This window comes from Perognathus longimembris, chromosome 6 (genome assembly GCF_023159225.1).
Source record: "Perognathus longimembris pacificus isolate PPM17 chromosome 6, ASM2315922v1, whole genome shotgun sequence".
Classification (NCBI taxonomy): Eukaryota; Metazoa; Chordata; class Mammalia; order Rodentia; family Heteromyidae; genus Perognathus; species Perognathus longimembris.
In genome coordinates this window covers 51,238,447-51,258,425 of record NC_063166.1, presented here as the reverse complement: position 1 = coordinate 51,258,425, position 19,979 = coordinate 51,238,447, and the positions used below count along the sequence as shown (strand labels likewise).

The 19,979-nt window shown below is 36.6% G+C and overlaps 1 protein-coding gene and 1 long non-coding RNA gene across 2 annotated transcripts in view; one reads left to right on the top strand and one right to left on the bottom strand.

Annotated features, from left to right (window-relative positions):
- Ralgapa2 (Ral GTPase activating protein catalytic subunit alpha 2) overlaps positions 1-19,979 on the bottom strand; it is a 304,413-nt gene that overhangs the window by 194,550 nt on the left and 89,884 nt on the right. Inside the window, exons 11-16 of the mRNA XM_048348713.1 lie at positions 18,726-18,893; positions 17,334-17,471; positions 14,493-14,641; positions 12,310-12,421; positions 7,018-7,255; positions 5,230-5,394 (exon numbers count right to left, since the gene is read on the bottom strand). Of these exons, the coding sequence (XP_048204670.1) occupies positions 5,230-5,394; positions 7,018-7,255; positions 12,310-12,421; positions 14,493-14,641; positions 17,334-17,471; positions 18,726-18,893 (970 nt within the window). The remainder of the gene's footprint in view (positions 1-5,229; positions 5,395-7,017; positions 7,256-12,309; positions 12,422-14,492; positions 14,642-17,333; positions 17,472-18,725; positions 18,894-19,979) is intronic.
- On the top strand, positions 7,668-10,549 carry LOC125353205. The gene is made up of 2 exons (XR_007211290.1): positions 7,668-8,745; positions 8,974-10,549. It is a non-coding gene; the product is annotated as an uncharacterized LOC125353205 (long non-coding RNA).

The following is a 19,979-nucleotide window of genomic DNA, read 5'->3' as shown; positions in this document are numbered from 1 at the left end:
TGAGAGCAAGAGGAGTAAGAGAGACCAGGTAAGAGAGCGCTCACGGTGTGAAGGAGGAGCGGGACGCTTTTAGTAGCAGGCAAAGCCTCAGAAAGGTGGACACAGTTGCTGATAGACTGGCTTCGCTTAGCTTCCAGGAAAGATAAAGTAATAATTACATCAGAAGCACATCAAGAACTTTCACTACTTTATTACTGTTATTTTCCTGGGCTCTCCTTAAATATGTAAAGGAGGTAATTTTAAACTTTAAAGAAAGTCATAAATGGCAGTATTTCATCACAGTTTCTAAATACAGCCAACTTTCAGTCAGTCTCTGTGATGGCTTAAAAGAATGGGCAATCCATAAAAAGTCAGTTTTAGTTGGAATGTTTTGTAGATTTAGCCTTCCCTTTTCTGCTGTGTATCGGGTCCACATTCAAGTTGTTTATTCATACAGACACTGTAATTTCCTAAAAGATACACAACAAAAACTATACTAAGACAGCAACAATCTGCCTCAAGATAAAAACTCTTCCACAATAAATAATTCAAAAATTGGTTTACTGAGAGCTGACTGTATTCAAAAGCAAATCACTTAGTAAATCAAATATCCTAAAAGCTCAAGAATATTTGAAAGTCAAGATAAACAGTAAAAGATTTGGTGCTTAAAAAAAGCAAAATATCTATTAAGTCTATCTTTTTATATCATATTTCATGTTTATATAACCAAAAACATAGTTTTTAGTATCAACATTATGATTCACTTAAGTTTTCTAGTCACTGCTGAACAAATACATCTCTGGAAAAATGGAGAGACAGAGTTCATGCTTCATATATATAAAACCACAATCAATAAATTTGAGTTTGCCCTTAAAACAAATCATAAGGCTCTCTTTGTTGTTTTATTATTCACCTACCTTTATTTGACATAAGTTAAACAAAATTACAAATGGTGGTAGCATACTTGCAAAAAGTAACACAAGCTTTCTACAGTTCTTCTCTTAGGATTCCCAAAACTGATCAATGTGCATGAAGTGATAAAGGGCAACTTTCATGTAAATATCAAACTGACTCAGCTACTAAAAGATTTGTTCATCTCTCAGTATGTCAGAGACTTTTCATTACAGTGTTGTTTAAAAAGCTTTCCTTTATAAATAAAATGATTGTTAACTTTTCCAAAACTGATCACCAGATTTTTTTGGTACCAGAGATCGAACTCACTCAGAGCCAAATGCTTGATCCATACCCCTAGATTTTTTTGCCTTAATTTTATTTTTCAGATAGTGTCTCATTTTTGTCTAGGGTTGACCTAAGACCTAGAACCTAAGGTCCTACTATTGCCACTTCTTAGTGTAACTGGTATGACAGTGTACAGTTTATACCACCACACCTAGCTTTTTTTTGTAAGATGTGGTCTAACTTTTTGGTTGGGCTGGCCTCTAACCATGACCCTCCCATCTCTGCCTCTCATATAGCTGGGATTAAAGGCACAATCCATCCTGCCTGGACCAATGGATAACTTAGAAACAATAAGACTGGCTGTCTTATGTGGAAATTTAACACTTTTTACTGTTCTCATATTTTAGAAAATTGAACTCTTACCATCATTTATACTTAGGGACAAAGTTTCTCTTCTATTTAAAACTCTCCTTTCCAGGTCTTTTAAGCATATTTGCTATTTAAAAAATGCCATTACCCTGTAATTACATTTTCCTAATGTCATCATTAATAGTATTTTCTCTTCCTAACGGAAACTGGTGGGCCAAATCATTATATGATTATCTTAAATTATTCTCTTACTATGATTATGTAAAATAAAGTTATTGTCCATTGGATCGTCCATAAAGATCATTGCTGTCTTAATGATTATTGCTAATTACTATTTTTGTGGTAAAACACTAGTTCCAGAAGCCACTGTTCTCTTATTAAAAAAAAGCAGCCTCTATACAAATAAAACTCTACCATCAAGCTATTACATTTTTTAAAGAAGAAAAGGAAAGTTATTATACCACATAAAAATGAACTATGTAAGTCAGATGAAGGCAATTCATGCTTTTAATCCTGGCTACTCAAGAGGCTGAGATCTGAGGATTGGGATTTTTTTTTCTTTATTGTCAAAGTGTGATACAGAGGGGTTACAGGTTCATATGAAAGGCAGTGAGTACATTTCTTGTTCTACTTGTTTCCTCCTCCCTCATTTACCCCCTCCCCCTCCTCCTCTCCCTTCCCTCTACCCCCAAGAGTTGTGCAGTTGGTTTACACCAAATGGTTTCTAAGTGTTGCTTTTTGAATGGTTTGTCTTTTTGTTCTCTGTCTCTCGATTGGGATTTTTGAAGCCAGCCTGAACAGAAAAGTCACTGAGACAAAGGGTAAAAGGTGAACCAACAAAACAGCAATACTTACAAGACAGACAATATGCTATAAACCAGCTGTACAACTGGGAGGGGGAGAACTGAGGAGGAGGGCAGATGGGAGGAAAATGAGGGAGGAGATACCAAGTTTGCCAAGAAATATACTCACTGCCTTACTTATGTAACTGTAACCCCTCTGTACATTACCTTGACAACAAAAATAAAATATTAAAAAAATACTCTCAGAAAACAAAACAAACTACCCCCCAAAGCTAGAGGCCGAGTTGTGGCTCAAATAGTAGAGCAACAGAAGCTCAGAGACAGTGCCCAGGCCCTGAGTTCAAGCCTTAGGATTAGAACCAAAAACAAAAAAAACAGAAATAAAGAACCATGTAACTTGAAGGTAGGGATGAATAGGGGAAATGAGGGAGGATGAAAAAAGGGAGAACACTAATGAAGACGCATTATATTCATAACCTGATTTATGGAATTGTAACCCCTTTGTACTACTACTTAATAGTTTAAAAAAGAACAAAACCCAGGCTGGGTATCCCAGCTACTCAGTAGATAAAGATAAGGAGGATCACAGTTTAAGGCTAGCCAGGCAAAAAACTAGTGAGAACTTCATCTGAACAAATAAATTGGGTCGATGGTATTACATGCCAGTAATCCCAGCTATTTGGAAGGGGGAGGTAGGAAGATTGTGGTCCAAGGCCAGCTCTGGGAATAAAGCCCTACACCCTATCTGAACAACAGCGAAGAAGGGGTGTGGGAATGGTTGGATGCAGGGGGATTGAGAGAGGGCCTCCACAGCAAGCACAAGGCCCTGAATTCAAACTCTAGTAGACAAAAACTAAAAAAAATCACTGATGTTTAGTCCCTGTAGATTAATTTTATAAAATAACATCATTAAAATTCCAAAAACAATTTGTTGCATAATTATCAGAGACATATAATATTTTATAATTACAAAATGTAATAGGAAGTCATATATATATACACACATATCTGTGTACATATAGCACATAAAATAATAGATTTGCCCAACTATATTCATTATCAATCAAAGGCAACTGTTTCAATTTTTTAAAATTTAACTAATCCTACAAGGGCAAAGTCATGATTTTTAAGTATTTAATCTAAAAAAACCTTTATAGGACTTGAAAAAATTCTTGTTTATCCAATGCTGTGCCATCTCAGACCCCTGAGGGCACTGACAGACATAACCTCACTGCCATAATTACTCCGAATGTTTTCTAAAATATGTCAGTACCTCTACTATACTGCTGGCTTAAAATGCCTGTTGAAAGTTAAGATACTATCTCTTTTTTTTTTTTTTTTGCCAGTCCTGGGCCTTGGACTCAGGGCCTGAGCACTGTCCCTGGCTTCTTCCCGCTCAAGGCTAGCACTCTGCCACTTGAGCCACAGCGCCGCTTCTGGCCATTTTCTGTATATGTGGTGCTGGGGAATCGAACCTAGGGCCTCGTGTATCCGAGGCAGGCACTCTTGCCACTAGGCCATATCCCCAGCCCCCGTCTATCTCTTTTTTTATATTTATTTTTTTCTCTTATTTATTGTCAAAGTGATGTACAGAGAGGTTACAGTTTCATACGTTAGGCATTGGATACATTTCTTGTACTGTTTGTTACCTCCTCCAAGATAACATCTCTTATAAGGCTAAGTTTTGGCCAAATACTGGCCCATGAAACACACAAAAGCCACGTAATATACTGTCATTAACATGTGAGAATAAACTTTAAAGTGTTTTGAATCATGAAATTTGTTTTGATTGGGACTCAAGGATAGTAAGGACAGCAAGAAATCTGGGACACTCAGGCAGGATGCCATCTTTGCTACAAACTTTTGATTTCTTTCCTTGAAGGATCCAGTGGTGGAAGAAAGAATTTTTCAGAATTGGAACTAGAAGGCAAACAAATAAATGATCTCTTCAAAAGCTAGTTGTCAGAAATAATGTCTGTCTTCACAGAGAGAACAAAGAAAAACAAGAAATGAAATAGGAGGTGCAAGTAAATGCATTGGTAATTTACCAGCAAATGCCAGAGAGAAAACAGGATTCTAAACCATCTATATTGGGCTTTTAATAAACACTGCAAATGTTAGGCTGGAACAAATCTTTGTCTTAGGATCAAAAGATAACATGATTTTCTGAAGGCAGCATACTGACTACCAGCTGTAGTTACATGGTATCACTGTATCATTGATGAAAAAACTCTAAGAGAATGATATATAATTGTTTTAAATCTAAGTCATGGGGGTAAAAAAGAACTTTATTTGTTCTTATTAAATACAATATAAAAGCATTTTTAAAAGATTTCTATTTTAATTTTAGAAGCAAAATGTACAAATCAGTCTGATTAATTGGGAATAATCCTGTTCATTTAAATATGTTAATATGACGATTTCTACAGACATGTAAGGCTAAATTTTTCAAAGCCAAAAAAAAAAAACCAAGAAAATCTTTCTATACATTTTTAAATACAAAGTGAGTCATCCTTTTTTTCTTTGTTAGAACTGGTTATCACATACTATTAAGATTAACACTGCTTAGTAACAATGATGCCAACTCACAGTACACTTGTCAGGAATCTATTTCCTTCAAGGTTCTAACAAAGCCTCTCTTTTCTCTATTTTGCAAATATCTCAATGTTAACATATTAAGTTAACAATGGAAGATGTAGAAATAAATAGAAGGCTTAGGAATAAACAAAAAACTATGATTTCAACAGTAAACAGAAGAGAAAGTTGAAGAGATAAGGTGACATTTCACTCAACAAACTGTCTAATAGTTAAATTCTAAGTAGAATTTCAAACAGTTTAGCCCTGTGAACTCAAGTTAAATAATAATTAGCTTCTTAGAAATATTTAAACAAATGCTTACCGGATGCTTTTTGACGAACAATATTTCTTGCTTTCTCAACTCCTGGGGCTCCAGATGTAGTAGCACTTCTAAATCGCATTGGCTCAGTCACATCTGGGTGGCTCCGCCAGCTGAGAGAAAAGGATCTTCCCACAGTGGTCCCTTTCTGAGAATCTAGAACACAACCTGATAAAGAATGAGGTGAGAAAAAAAGCCTACAGGCTCAATTTATTGCCATTTGTTTTGCATCCCATGCTGCCCAGCAAATGGCATATACACAGAGATATATAACAGCAGATTCCCTTGTTGCAAATTAGGTACCAATGATGTGCCCACTAATCTAAAAAGTGCTATTACCAGAATATTTCCAATAATCTCCAACTGGTTCATAAAAAATATTTCTTCGTAGGATTCATTTCAATATAAAAAGACACTAACAAGCCTTTTTAAGCTATCTAACTATTCCCAGGACACTCAAAAGCCACTACTTATAAACCCCAAACTCAAGAGATCCTAATGTTAGAACAGCACTACATCCTGAAGTCTCCAACCCTCACACAAATGCCCAAGGAAATTTAAGGATATAAACTCTAGTAGATTTCATTCTCTCACTTGAGAGAATGAAATCTAAAAATAATACAAAATTCTATAAAAATTCAATAAATATAAAATTCTATTTTGGAAACTCTACAAAAAATGCAGGATTGCAACCTGAGACTCAACTTCTCTTTTGTTTTCTTATTGCTTTAGTCAATTATTTCAATGAAAAGTTAACCAATACATGAGAAGGAAGAATGGGTGGCTGTCTGCACAGGAATGATGTGCCAGGGGCAGCAACCTTTGGCTTGTTTCTGAGTTCCTTTGTCTATTTCCTGCTTTCACTAGTTTAGTGCTTAGAAGATAGGTATTTCTATAGTGAACATTTACATACCTTCTAAAGATTAAAGTGATATAAAACTATCTATCATGCTCATTTTAAAAATAATGTGTTCTGTACCACTCTGAAAACAGTGTTTGCCTTCCTAGCACTCATCTATCTCTTCACAGATCAGTTTGTACAAGAGGAAAGGAGAAAATATTGTGTAGTGCTGTATGTGTGTGTGTGTGTGTGTGTGTATGTGTGTATTGAAGCCAGAGGCAGGGAACATAGTTTAAGGAAGTAAAATATTATCTCCCATTTTAGTTCTTCCATATTCCACTCTAGAAAGTCTCCTTAGCTTAGTTAAACTCTTCTTCTGGACTGAGAATTGCTGTCATAGACATGGCCTATGGTTGAAAGTATCTTCACCCTCTCAGTTTACGGAGAGGCTGACAGAGCTGTGAAAAAGGATAAGAAGGCAAGAGCCCAAGCTCTTGGCTCCCTGTCCTATTTTAATGCCAAATTTCTAGGCTAATTTATATTTTTTTTCAAAAGGGTTCTGTTCAGCTTCAACTGGAAAGGGAAAAAAAAAGATGTGTTGCTAAAAATAAGTTAGAAAATTATTACATTACACAGTCAAAATCTAAACTGGGATTAAACTGTTCCACTGGAATGCCACGTACTTAAGCTTCTTTGTTTTGACTTCTTTGGCATTTGCTTTTACTAACTGGGGCGTTAGTAATCCATCTTCAGGCTTAGAATGAAATCATAACAGACTAAGTCCCATTAATCACATACACACACGCGCACACACGCACGCACACACACACATGACATTATGTGGCTTGTTCAATTCATTATGAAATGCCATGCAGTACTAATGGGTTAGATATATAAATATACATTCATCAGTCTCATTCCAATCATGAAACCCCAAAGAGTGGAAATACCTTTGCCTCGCTGCTTCTTTTCCTTTTGCTCACTTAATTTATCCAGAGGTAGATTTGTCAGCTCAACTCCATAAACGGTTCTTGCAAGCACTGCTGTCAAGGAGTCCATGATGTTGGCCCACTCATTGAAGAGTTCCTCCCATTCTGTGAGGGATGACAGCACACCAAGAAAGTCATCCCATAGCTCCCGAGAAATGTACACACAGAGGTTTGCTCGGATCCAAGCCACGATGAGTGTCTAAAAACCAACAACCAAGAAAGAATTCAATTGGGAAAAAAGATAATTTTCAACAAAATATTTCAAACTAAGTTTTCAAAGTAAGTTTTACAATTAAAAAGTCACTTGGGATGATGTTTTTTTCTGATTGTGAACAATTATTAGTAACTCATCAAAATAGTTATCATTATGAACAGTTATCAATCCAATATTGTTTAGAGCATGAGCCTGGCCCTGAGTATAATTAGGAAGGAGTCAAAGCCCTCTACAACATCTACGCTGTTTTCCTGACTCACTGCCTTCACTCACCACAGTGGCCACTTCAAACATCCTCCTTTATATATGAATGTTCAACATATCATTTCCTCCTTGATTTTTAGCTGATGGGCTCATTGTAAAGTTAGAAATAAGAAAGCCTTCAACCTCAACCTACACGCTCATCTGGGTTATACTTGACTCTAAGTATACTCTGGATTCTATCCTCAGAATCTTTATCTTCTGCTAACCTAGTTTTCATCCATGAAGCAGATTCCTCCTCTAGTTAAAGCCCTCTTCTTTCTCTTTCAAAGTCAAACTTCTTAAGAAAATGTTCCATACTCATCTTATCTCTCAGCCAGCTGAGTGCTCTTGCTTCTCCCCTTCCAAAACCATTCTACCTACTGCCTAATTCCAATCTCCATTCACACAGCCACATTATCCTGAATACTGTGAACTGAGACCAGCCGGGATCTATTTGCTTATTACTTCTTGTCTAACCACTTGCCTACTAAAGAACTCAGCTTAAACATCCACCAACACCTATCACATAGCGTAATAGTGAAAAGAATTTAATGTGTTTTGCTAAGGTTCTCCCAGTTCTTTAACCTATTTTCTCCTGCTCTTGACCTTTGTAGTTTTGCCTCTAACTCCCAGTGATTCTTCAAGTCACAATTTGGGCATCACATCATCCAAGAAGGTGTCCTTGACAAATTACAGATCTCATTAAAAATATATATTATTTCTTTAACATGGGCACAGAAAAAAATTGAGAAATAGATAGTATGCATTCTAATCAGGCAGGTCTACTCTTATTACATCAAAAAAATACTTAAAGTGACTTGTTCTTCATGTTAACCACACTTTTTAAAAGGGTAAAAATGTTAAAATAAAACTAAAATAGGTGTAGCAAAACAAGTTATCTATACATGAACAAACTGTCAAAACTAAGAAAAACATAAAAAATGAAATAAGTGAGATGCTACTGGTTATGCCTATAATCCTAATTACTCAGGAGACTGATAGATGAAAAACCAGTTTGAAGCCAACTCAGACAGAAATTTCTGTGACTCCATCTCCAATTAACCAGCAAAATTCTGGACTGGAGTCATGGATCAAATTGTAGGGTACTAACTGTGAGCAACCAAGTTGAGAGAGAATGTAAGGCCTGAGTTCAATCCCTGGTACAAAAATAATTATACTGCTTACAATGAGCAGTTTACCAGGTAGTTTATTTACTATGACTAAAATAACAGGTTCTGGGCTGGGGATATAGCCTAGTGGCAAGAGTGCCTGCCTCGGATACACGAGGCCCTAGGTTCGATTCCCCAGCACCACATATACAGAAAACGGCCAGAAGCGGCGCTGTGGCTCAAGTGGCGGAGTGCTAGCCTTGAGCAGGAAGAAGCCAGGGACAGTGCTCAGGCCCTGAGTCCAAGGCCCAGGACTGGCCAAAAAAAAAAATAAATAAAAAAAAATAACAGGTTCTGTCTTTTCATTTCTACACTCTTGTTTTCAAAAGCAGCTTAATGTTATCATAAAGGACACGAATAGTCTTCATCTAAAAGGAGTTAATTAATTATTAATTAGTGTTTATATACTATACCAGTAAATGTAATTTTAGCGGAATAAGAGGAAATAGTGGAGACTGGCAAGTTCACTATGACTCAGCCTTACATTTGTGGCATCAGCTTCAAGAACAAAATCCGAACATTGTCATGGTATAATAAGGTACTCTATTCTGGAAATCTTGTTTTGGCTTCATTTTACTGACTAATTTATAAAACAAGAAATATCTGACTTCTTTTAGTTTACAAAATTCTTTCTATCCAGTACCACAAACATGTATGGAGATCTGCTGAATCCTCATCACAATTCACTGTAGCATTTATACTAAGCACAGTCATAAAAGACAGTTGGAGTGGGAGTAAATGTGGCACCTCTGGACATCAACAGAGGGTGCCCTTTTAATCAATTGCCCTTTTCTAAAAACAAAGCAGGAGATGAGAGCCCCAGCTCAAGTTGTGACACTAACTTGGCTTATGACCTTCAGCAATTCTCTTGGCTTTTCTGAAACCACATTTAAACAGGAAAGAGCTGGATAAAGGCACCTCAAAGTTTCTCCAGCACTGACATTCAGTGTTTAGTTAGATATAGCTTAGCACATAAGCTATATATTAAAAAAATATTTTGCTTCAAAAATCTGTCTTATGCACATTTGTTTACCAACCACTACCTTCCTCCCATCAATGGATCCTACATAAACAGCAAGACTAGTTTTCTGACAGACCTTCAGAGCCTCATAAGTTCTTATTTAGTGATGCCAAGAGATTAACACATCGTTAGAGCAATCACCATTATCTGATACATATTTAAAACAGAGTCAAATTCCACCATCATTTGAAGAAAGTTTTCTAACTCAACTTATTTATTAACAGAGAAAAAATAAACACTAAGAGGTAAAAAGTATTCTTGTATCTAAAAGAATAATGACAATTTAAAACTTTGTGTCCCCTTTAGTAGACTCCTCTATAAAAATGCCAGGTACCTGACCATTTTAGACATTTTGCCCATGTGACAAATAAATTGTAATTAGATAGACTGTAATTGTAGTGTGGTACCAACATACTACCCACTTGACAGCCTGCCCATTCTGTTCAGACCACTGCCATATTCCCCTTCTCGGATCTCACATAAAGACATGGGAGGTCAACAGATGATCGTAAATCCCACTCTGCTTCCCATGACAGCCCTACAGCAAAGAAAGGAGTCCTCTCTTGATTATGGCAGATCAGAGGAAAGAAAGGTGAAGTGGTATGTTCAAGGCCAGATAGTCAGAAACTGCCAGAGCTGGGATCACAATCAGGATTAATAAAACAAACAAAAGGCTCATCCTCCTTTCACTATTCTATGATTAGTCCTAGATGTAAGGAACTTTTTTGATCTACTTATTTCCAAAATAATAACAATGGAATCAGATCAGATATTATCATGGACCTAAATATATCCATGAAGCTTCCTTGATAAGATTTCTTCATAAATAAAGTACAGATCCCTCCTTAAAAAAAGAGAAAAAAAACCCCATACAAACAGAAAACACTGCACCAAAATAGACTTTTGCTTGATTCTCTAACAAAATCTTTCACTAATTCCAACACACACAGTAAATGCAGGGCCAGACAACTGGTGGTGATGTGGCCTAAGTACCTTTCAGCCTGATTTTAATGTCCACTTGGCAGCCCAGCCCTAGTACCAGGAGCTTGGGTGGGTGCCAGCATTAAGAGGTCCCACTGAGACAATAAACAGAACAGTGCCCATATGTCCATGCAGGCAACAAAGTAACGATCAGTACCACTCTCCAAGGAAGAGCAAGGCCATGTTGAACACATGCAAAAACCAAGTGAAGAAAAAGCATGGTGGTGCATGTTTATAATCCCAGCACTGAGGAGAAAGAGGAGGAGGATCACAAATTCAAGGACAGCAAAGACTACATAGCAAAATTCTGTGTAGACCCACTCCACATGTCTACAAACGAGGCAAGGCAATCAGAGTGAAAGGGATACTATTCAGGAGGCAAAAGTATGTGCTAATTACTTCTGTACTCTCACATATATTTCATGAAGCCAAGACCATTAAATCATATTATAATATTAAAAACTGATGTGAATACACATAAACAAGGGGAGTATGTAGCTTTAAAGAAAGATTTCTCTTTTTGTCACCTTCATCTACATGTCTAATTGCTAATTTTCTTATGTTCTTAATTAGCACCTATCCCTCCAAAACCATTTTTAGGGCAATCATCACTTCAGCTCATGTTTCACCACGCAAAAATTTAATGTCAGCCGAACCACTTGTGCATATTTCTAGAGCCCATCTACACTATTCTCTTTTACAAATTCTATGTACCCCATAAATATTACCAGTGTGCTTCCATTAAGAGTCCTGTGCTACTTCTACATCCATGACAATGGGAGGCAGCACAAGCATCTCCTAGAGCTCTACACTCACACTAAGGGTCATTTACCCCTCCTCCATATTTGGGACTTCTCTCCAACAATTCTCCTCCCTCTCCCTCATACTATCTTGTCCTTCCTCACTGGATCATCACACTGATAAGCAAACACACTTGAGTATAATCTTCCCTAAGCCTTACCCTCCACACACTGTCTACTCCAGCTAGCTCTCCTCTACATCAAGACCTCTTGAATGCCTTGTCCACGTTTGCCTATCTCATTTTCTATTCCACCCACTCCAAGTGGGCCTCATTTCCTTAGGACAGCTCAACCAACAAATCTTATTAGCAAATGATTAACCCAGACACCTAGGGCACACACTCTCAGGCTCTCCTTCTAGACCACTGGCCACCCTTTTTTAGTATCTCTTGATGGCTCCTTCTCTTCTACCAACTTTAGAAAAGCTCTTTTCTGTCTATGGTATGTGTTCTTTCCCTAGGCAACTAGTCCTGTGACTTTACACAAATGATACTTTTCAAATTTTTACATGATTCCATGTTTCCATTCATTCTTTGCCTCTCCAAATCCACCTTGCTCTCCATCAAGGCCTTTAGCTCTTGTCATTTTCCTAATTTCTACTACCCTTGAGCAAATCAAGAGAAAATAAATGGCAAAGAGGGCAGAAAAATATAACAACAACACAACAAACAGACCACAAATTTTAAGACAAAATTAAGAAGGCAAATTTCTAAAAATACAATGTTAACTTGATATTACTCTTAAAAATCTCAATGATTAAAACTAATTTGCTGTAAAGTCTGATTCATTTCTTCTATTTTCAGTGTTTTAATAAAAACGACTTACCCTGAACAGTAACCCTGCCAAGCTCTGGGCAAACAAGTCCTTTATTTGTTTATCCTTTGGCTTCTGCATGACAGCTTCTGTTATCCTGAGTAGTATTTGCAACATCTGTTCCCTAGGCCAAAATAAAAGCTCATATTAATGATCACATTTCCAAATAACCTCAAATTATAGGTACAAAAAATCCTCTTAGGAATAACATTGATTACTAAATGCCAATTGTACAACAGTATATACGTTATCAAAATAAACTACAACAATTCTACAAATATGTCTTCCTCATCTCCAACAGGTAGGATGAAACAGATATCTCCCTAGGGACACATGCAGTCCTAGCATGACTGAGCTCCAGTCTTCTTATAGGCAGATGGGGTTTGGAAAGATCACAGCTGGGCATAAATAAGCATGGTGTTTGTGTCTGGAAGATCCTGATTACACTATAGTACACAGATGTGAAAACTAGGGTCACAGATTCTTAGTCACAGTGTGCCAACACTTTCAGAGTCTTTTGCAGAGAGAGATACTTGTAAAGTCTTTGAGGAACATGAAATACTATGGAGAAAATTTAACACTGCTGGCTAAAACAATCTGTGTTTTAGAAGAACAAAATGGGCACTATTCTTTCACACAGCTAAGTTGTATTCCTCATATCAGAGTATCTGCTAAATTTTTATTTCCCTAGATTATGTGGGAACCAAAAATGCATTACCTTCTGCATATAGGAAAGGTCTATTTTTAATTTGAGAGGAATCACTCTGGTGGGAAGTTTTATACTTTAGCCATTTGTTCATCTCTACTAACTTTCTCTTTGGCCTTCTTGTTCTTTATTGATAAAATCAAAAATAGGACAGAGTAATCTAATCCAGATCAGAGAAAGAGATTTCTAAACTATAGTTCTTTTACAATTCTCTCTGCATAGTAGGACAGCATTTGTCCATAATTTATGATAACGAATCTCATTAACATTCTCCTAATACCTCTGGGCATTTCCAGCCATCTTTATAGCGAGCCTCAATTGGATTTTTACATGAGGGTTATCAATTAGTGTAGCTTCCCATAGCAATCTCCTCTACTTGTTATCTATATCTTGTTCTATACCCTATCAATATCTTACTTTATACACTGTCTATGGATTCCTGAAGCACAGAAGAGCAAGAGCAATCAACATTGCTTAAGGTCTGGGAACATGTCCATGGACAGCAACTACAAAATTGTGCTGATTTGAGGACACTCAGAAGATAAGCATGATGATAGGAGTATTTCCAGTGTAGAAGGACGTCATCAACACAGGACCTCAGTAGTCTGAGGGAGTGAGAGTAGAGACCCCGTGTGTGTGTGTGTGTGTGTGTGTGTGTGTGTGTGTGTGTGTGTGTGTGTGTGTGTGTGTGTGTGTGTGTGTGTGTGTGTGCTGATGCTGCTAGGCCAGGTGGGCAGGGATGGTGGTAGCTGAGTGAAAAGAACATGCTTAGGGAAGCCCTGAGAGGCACTTGTAGGACAAAAGTGAGAAGCTAAGTCTTCTGGACACAAAGAGAACAGAAGAGAGGGGAAAGTGACAGAGAATGTTGCAAACACCTCACAAGACAAGATTTATGGTAATATTAGTGGAGAATGGCACAGGAAAATATCTAACATGTTCTTTAGCTTAAAATGTAATTAACAGAAAAGTGGAGGAAGAGAGACAGAGAAAGAAAACTTTACTTCAGTGAGGAAACTTTATTATTAATTTTAAATTAGATACTTCAGTAATTTACTACATAAAATAATAGTTCTTCCAAAGTAGATTTAAAAGGTCAAGCCAAAGCAACAAAAATCAGTTTATGGTATTTGGGGGAAATTAACAAACTCTCTGTAGCTTATAAAGAATAATATTAAAGCACCACAGTGCCTGTCCAAAAAGCGTATTTATTGACAGTGTAAAATGGAAAAAATTACTATTAAGTACTGTGATTATTCTTAGTTCAGGAATATTTATTAAAACAATAAGAAAATAAATGAACTATCAGGCTCATGTATTTATTAGGTTGTTACCTTTGTCCAAAATTCTCAGAAATTTATATAAAAGACTGATTATTGTCCTATTGTCAAGTTCATAAAGCCATTAAATAAATGGAAACCATAACATTTTAATTATGATGAAAAACAAAAACATATGTTTTACAATGTTAATGAATTTGAAAGAAACTTACCATGTCTTTTTATTCATTGTAAGTTCCATTATCATGCGCCTAAAAATAATCAGAACAGCTTTACAAGCATCAACTTGTTCTTTCAAGAGCATGGGAACTTCAGTACACGGTTCCAGCAAAAAGACGTTTGCAGCATTTGTAAGAAAGACCTTAAAGTCAACATTAGAAAATACAATTAACCATATACATCAAAGCAAATTTTGCCTAAAGATAAATGATATTAATTTCCTTCTAATAATGAGTTCTCTGTTATTTCACAGACTGTGTTTCAGTACAGCAAGTAGAACCAACATGTTCTAATGGTATTTAGTTCACCTGTCAGCATTACTTAAATAGATATACGAAAAGACCTTTTCATAGGGAGAGTGACTACTATAACATACATGTAGTAAAAAATCTACCATGAATCAAAAATGATTTGAAGATTTCTTTTCAATGCCTCTTCAAGAAAGGAAAAGGCAGAATAAAAGATAGTAAAGAGTATAGATAGTAAAGAGTATAGATGAGAAAGGCAGAATAAAAGATAGGATCATTGAGTATAGATGAGAAAGTTTGAGTATAGATGAACTCTGTGACTCTGAATCTTTCTGTATATAGATCCCTCTTGGGTAGCTGGCCACTCAAGGGGGGTATGCAGTGGTGTATTCATTAACAGATTAAACTACACGAGCTATAAAATTTTAGTGAATTCTTAAGACTGAAGCAGATTACAAAATAATTTAATCAGCTGACTATGTTGGGCTCTGGACCACACTTTTGGAATCCAAGTTTATTGTCCACTATCAGCAAGAATATCTCAGTGAAAAAAATATGATTGGCATAAAAAAATGGCAATCCACACAGAGGGAGAAGCTGGAGAATAGATGAAGGGTAAGGACTCCTCCAAGTTTTCTATGCTTAGGACATGGGTATACTGAGTTGCACCAAAGTTCTTAGAGCCAAAACATTCTTGCTCGCTCTCTCTCTCTCTCTCTCTCTCTCTCTCTCTCTCTCTCACACACACACACACACAAAGAGACAGACATTAATCTCTAATATATAAAAATATATAATAGGGGCTGGGAATATGGCCAAGTGGTAAGAGTGTTTGCCTCGTATACATGAAGCCCTGGGTTCGACTCCTTAGTACCACATATGAAGAAAAGGCCAGAAGTGGCACTGTGGCTTAAGTAGCAGAGTGCTACCCATGAGCAAAAAGAAGCCAGGGATAGTGCTCAGGCCCTGAGTCCAAGCCCCAGGACTGGAAAAAAAATAAATTAAAAATATATAATATACAACAAATATACAATATAGTCTCTATAAATATATACATATATGTAATATAAAGATTAAATATGTAGTATATATTATACATGTAATAATAAATGCATAATAAACTGTAAATAATTTGATAGGCAGAGACTCCACCAGTTGAACAACATTCCCAGCCTTTTTTCTTTAGTTTTTCAGGTAATATCTTGCATTTCTGCCTAGGGCTAGGCTCAGATTGCAACTCCTACTATGGACTTTTGAGTAGAGGATTGGCAGGCATGTGAACCATTATGCTCTTCATCAGCTGACTGGTTGAGATGGAGTCTTTCAACCTTTTTTCCAGGACTCATCTTGGTGTTTTTTTTAAATATTAATTTAAAATTATTTGCCGATTCTTAATGAAAAGAAAATGAGAAAATGCATAGATACTTTATAATAAATAACTAATTAAACTTGATGCTTAGCCCCATCAGGAGACAGATGACAAGCTGGACACTGATGGCTCAAGCCAGGTGCTGTGGCTCAGGCCTATAATCCTAACTACTCAAGAGACTGCAATCTGGAGGATCAAGTTCAAGGCCACACTGGGCAAAAAAGTTGACTACGCTCCATCTCCAAACTAATCATCAAAGAAAAAAGCAGTGCTGGAAGCATGGGATCAAGTGGTAAAGTGCCTAACAAGCACAAAGACCTAAGTTCAACCCCTCGTACCATGAGAGAGACATTGAGAGAGAGAGAGAGAGAGAGACATTGAGAGAGACAGAGAGACAGAGACAGAGCGAGACAGAGAGGATAGACAAAGACAGACAGAAAAGGGAGGGAAACAAAAGTACTCACTGAGAAGTGGGTAACATGCACAGTATTTCCATGCTCACCTAGACTGTACACTTGGGCTCTATGTGGGAAGATTCACTAGTAGCGAATAGAAACTTGTGTATAGATAGGACGGAGTGCTTGGGAGCCAGAGAATAGAGTAAATGATAGGCACCCTGTATTTTTTCTTATATCCTAACATCTCTTAAGTAGCACAGGAATGAGAAGTGATCCCTCAATTCCAATTTTTAAGACAAAATTCTGAGGCCTGAGGAGGTTAAGTAATGACCAAAGATGTTTTATCCAAAGTTCCCAAATTATATAAATTCTATTTTGAATTATTCAGATAAATATATAAAAGAACTATATTATTCTTCATAAACATATGCAGTTTTTAAGAGAAATATTACCAATAAGATTATATAATCACCAAGCTTGTCTTGTAAATAAATTAAAGTCAAAGTAACTACCTGCAAATGTTTGGAAGATACTTTTAGGATTTAAATTTGAGACATTTCACATTCTATGTATAATAATCCTTTAAAAAATTCTAGTAGTTCTTATGTCTTCTTTTACCTTAAAATTTTTCTTACATTATGTTTTCTTTCACCCTATAAAAAATCTTTACAAACTTTAGGTGGGCCATTAGGAAAAAACAAGAATTTAAGAGCTGTTTGCTATCTGATAGTTAAGAATATCACCCTACTTTACATGACATTCACGTGACTTCTCCAGTTTGGTGCAGGTGGTGTCATGGTAAACTGGCTGACAACATACCTGCAGCATAGCCTGGGCCCCGGCTTTCACATTTGTATTATCCTCCTCTGTCACACACCCTCTGCTCATGGCACTTGTGAAGGAATATGTGCGTCCCCAACTGGAAGATCGTTTGTGACCAGAACTCTCAGATGAGGCCTTTGGAAGATAACAATCCGTTAACAGAAGAAAAAGGCATGTTTCCACACTGAATTCTTTACACTCAACAAAAATCACAAGAAAACAGATTTCAGGGGGCAAATATTTTTTCTATTTGCTCACCATTCTACTTCCAGCACTGAAAACATACTACTACTTAGCATGTGCTGAAGGAGTTAGGTTTATTCAATGCCTTGTAAGCATAAAATGCAAGCTTCTAAAACACTTGAATTCCAAACACATGTTTCCAAGTTCTTGGAATCTTTGCTTATTTTGATGTCATGACTAGTTATTATTTTTATCAATATTGTTTATTTTTATCAATATTGAAAATTCAACATTATGGAATTAATATCAATATTGCAAAGTAACATTATAGTTAATAGGTTTAAACATTTTAAATAACTTTAAAATAGCTCGTGATGAATATAAATGTTTCTTTTGTGTTTCAAGAAGGAGCTGTATTCTGTTATTTTAGGTTTATCCAACCTGTAGCTTTTTAAGAAAACAACACTCAGCACTGCTTACAGCCCAAGGAACACTTGCTTTATTTGGTCAGTTTATTTAGTCAATCCTTTCAAAAGCTGTAACAGTCAGATGCCTCTTGGATAGGATACTGCAAAAGAAAAGTCTGCCAGAACATTCAAATTTTCATTTTTCAAAATGCGATTTACTTATCTGGGTGCTGATGGCTTACTGCTATCATCCTAGCTACTCAGGAAGCCGAGATTTGAGGATCATGATTCAAAGCCAGCCTTAGCAGGAAAGTCTGTGAGACTCTTATCTCCAACTAACCACCACAAAACCAAACCTAGAGGTGTGGTCCAAGTAATACAGTGCTAGCTTTGAGCACAAAAGCTCAGGACTAGAACTTGGGCCCTGAACTCAGGCCCTGATCTCAAGCCCAGAAGCAGCACATATACACAGAAAATGCTACTTTTACTTAAATAAGTTAAGGAGAATACATTGACTGTTTTAGTCTCAGAGAGCCATGAGAAATGTGATGGCTAATTAAGCAACTCTCTGCGACAGAAACTAAGGAATCTATACATGCACATGGCTCTGACCTCAGAATTAAGACTGCCGATTCAGAACAGAGCAGAGATGTTCCTGTGAAAGAGCCTCCTCCTCACAGAACTCAGCAACTCTGAGGTTGGTTCAAAAGAGATCTGTGGGCCACCATGACACTAAGGGTGCCCTGGTTTGAGCAGGTATATTCTGTTCCCAACTCAGAATACAAGTGAAAAAATTTACCTCTTTGCTATCAGCCTCTGAAAATGCTAATTTTTCAGTATCTTCTTGGGCAACATCTTTGTTATCTGGTTCCTCCATGAATACAGGTTTGTCCTGAAGGATCCACTTTCTGTATACTTGAACTACTTTTCTTGTTATAGCTATCTCACAGGAAGGCAACAGGAATGCCTGAAAAGATGAAAAATGCATTTAATTCCACACAAGCTTATTACTACAAAAGTCAAAACATACACCTTCTACACAAGGCCACATGTCTTTGTGCATACCACTCATCTGAAGAAATTGAGCCAGAAGAACAGTGCAGTTTAAAAATAATTCCTGTACTAGATAAGTTTTCTACAAATCAAATAATACCTATACAGGGATGTTTTTGTTTGTTTTTGTTGTTGTTGGTTGGTCTTGGGGCTTGAACTCAAGTCCTGGGCACTGTCCCTGAAATTTTGTGCTCAAGGTTAGCACTTTACCACTTGAATCATAGCTCTACTTTCAGCTTTTTAGTGGTTAATAGAAGATAAGAATCTCAGGGACTTTTCTGCCTGTCTTCAACCACAATCCTCAGATCTCAACCTCCTGAGGAGCTAGGATTACAGGCATTAGCCACTAGCACCTGGCTCTACACTAGTATTTTAATTATCTATATAAAATAATTTTAACTGTACAACTTGGAACTTTTCCCAGGGAACCAGAAACAGGTTATAAAGTTGCAGGCTGTGAAGCCAGTGGTACCTAGCTGTGTCTACTTCACAATTCTGAGTTCAGAGACAGGCATGTTAGTGACTTAAATAAGGCATAGTAGAAATGGTTATACCCCAGATGTTGGCAACAGCTATGAATCAGGGCTTTTGTTTATTTTCCTTTTCCTTTTCTTCCCTCCTACCTTTTTCCCTTCCTCTTTCCTTCTATATAAACTACTTTCAACATTTATCAGAATATCATTAACTATAGCCACTACTATAAACAAAAGCCACAGACCATATATAGCATTGTGTACATTTATAGGAACTTTAAAAATAATTAGTAAAATATTATTTTATTTATATATTACATGTAATCCTGAAATCAATGCAAACATCTAACACATATCTTGAGTAAACGTTACATAAATTTTACTTAACCAAGACACTCTTATTGTTCTGATAAGTTTTCAGTGAGTTTTCTAGAGTGATTCCTATGATTCAAGCTACTCAGTAGGCTAAGATATGGAGGATATTACAGAAGGAATTAAGAACAGCATACGCTCAAGATAACTGGATA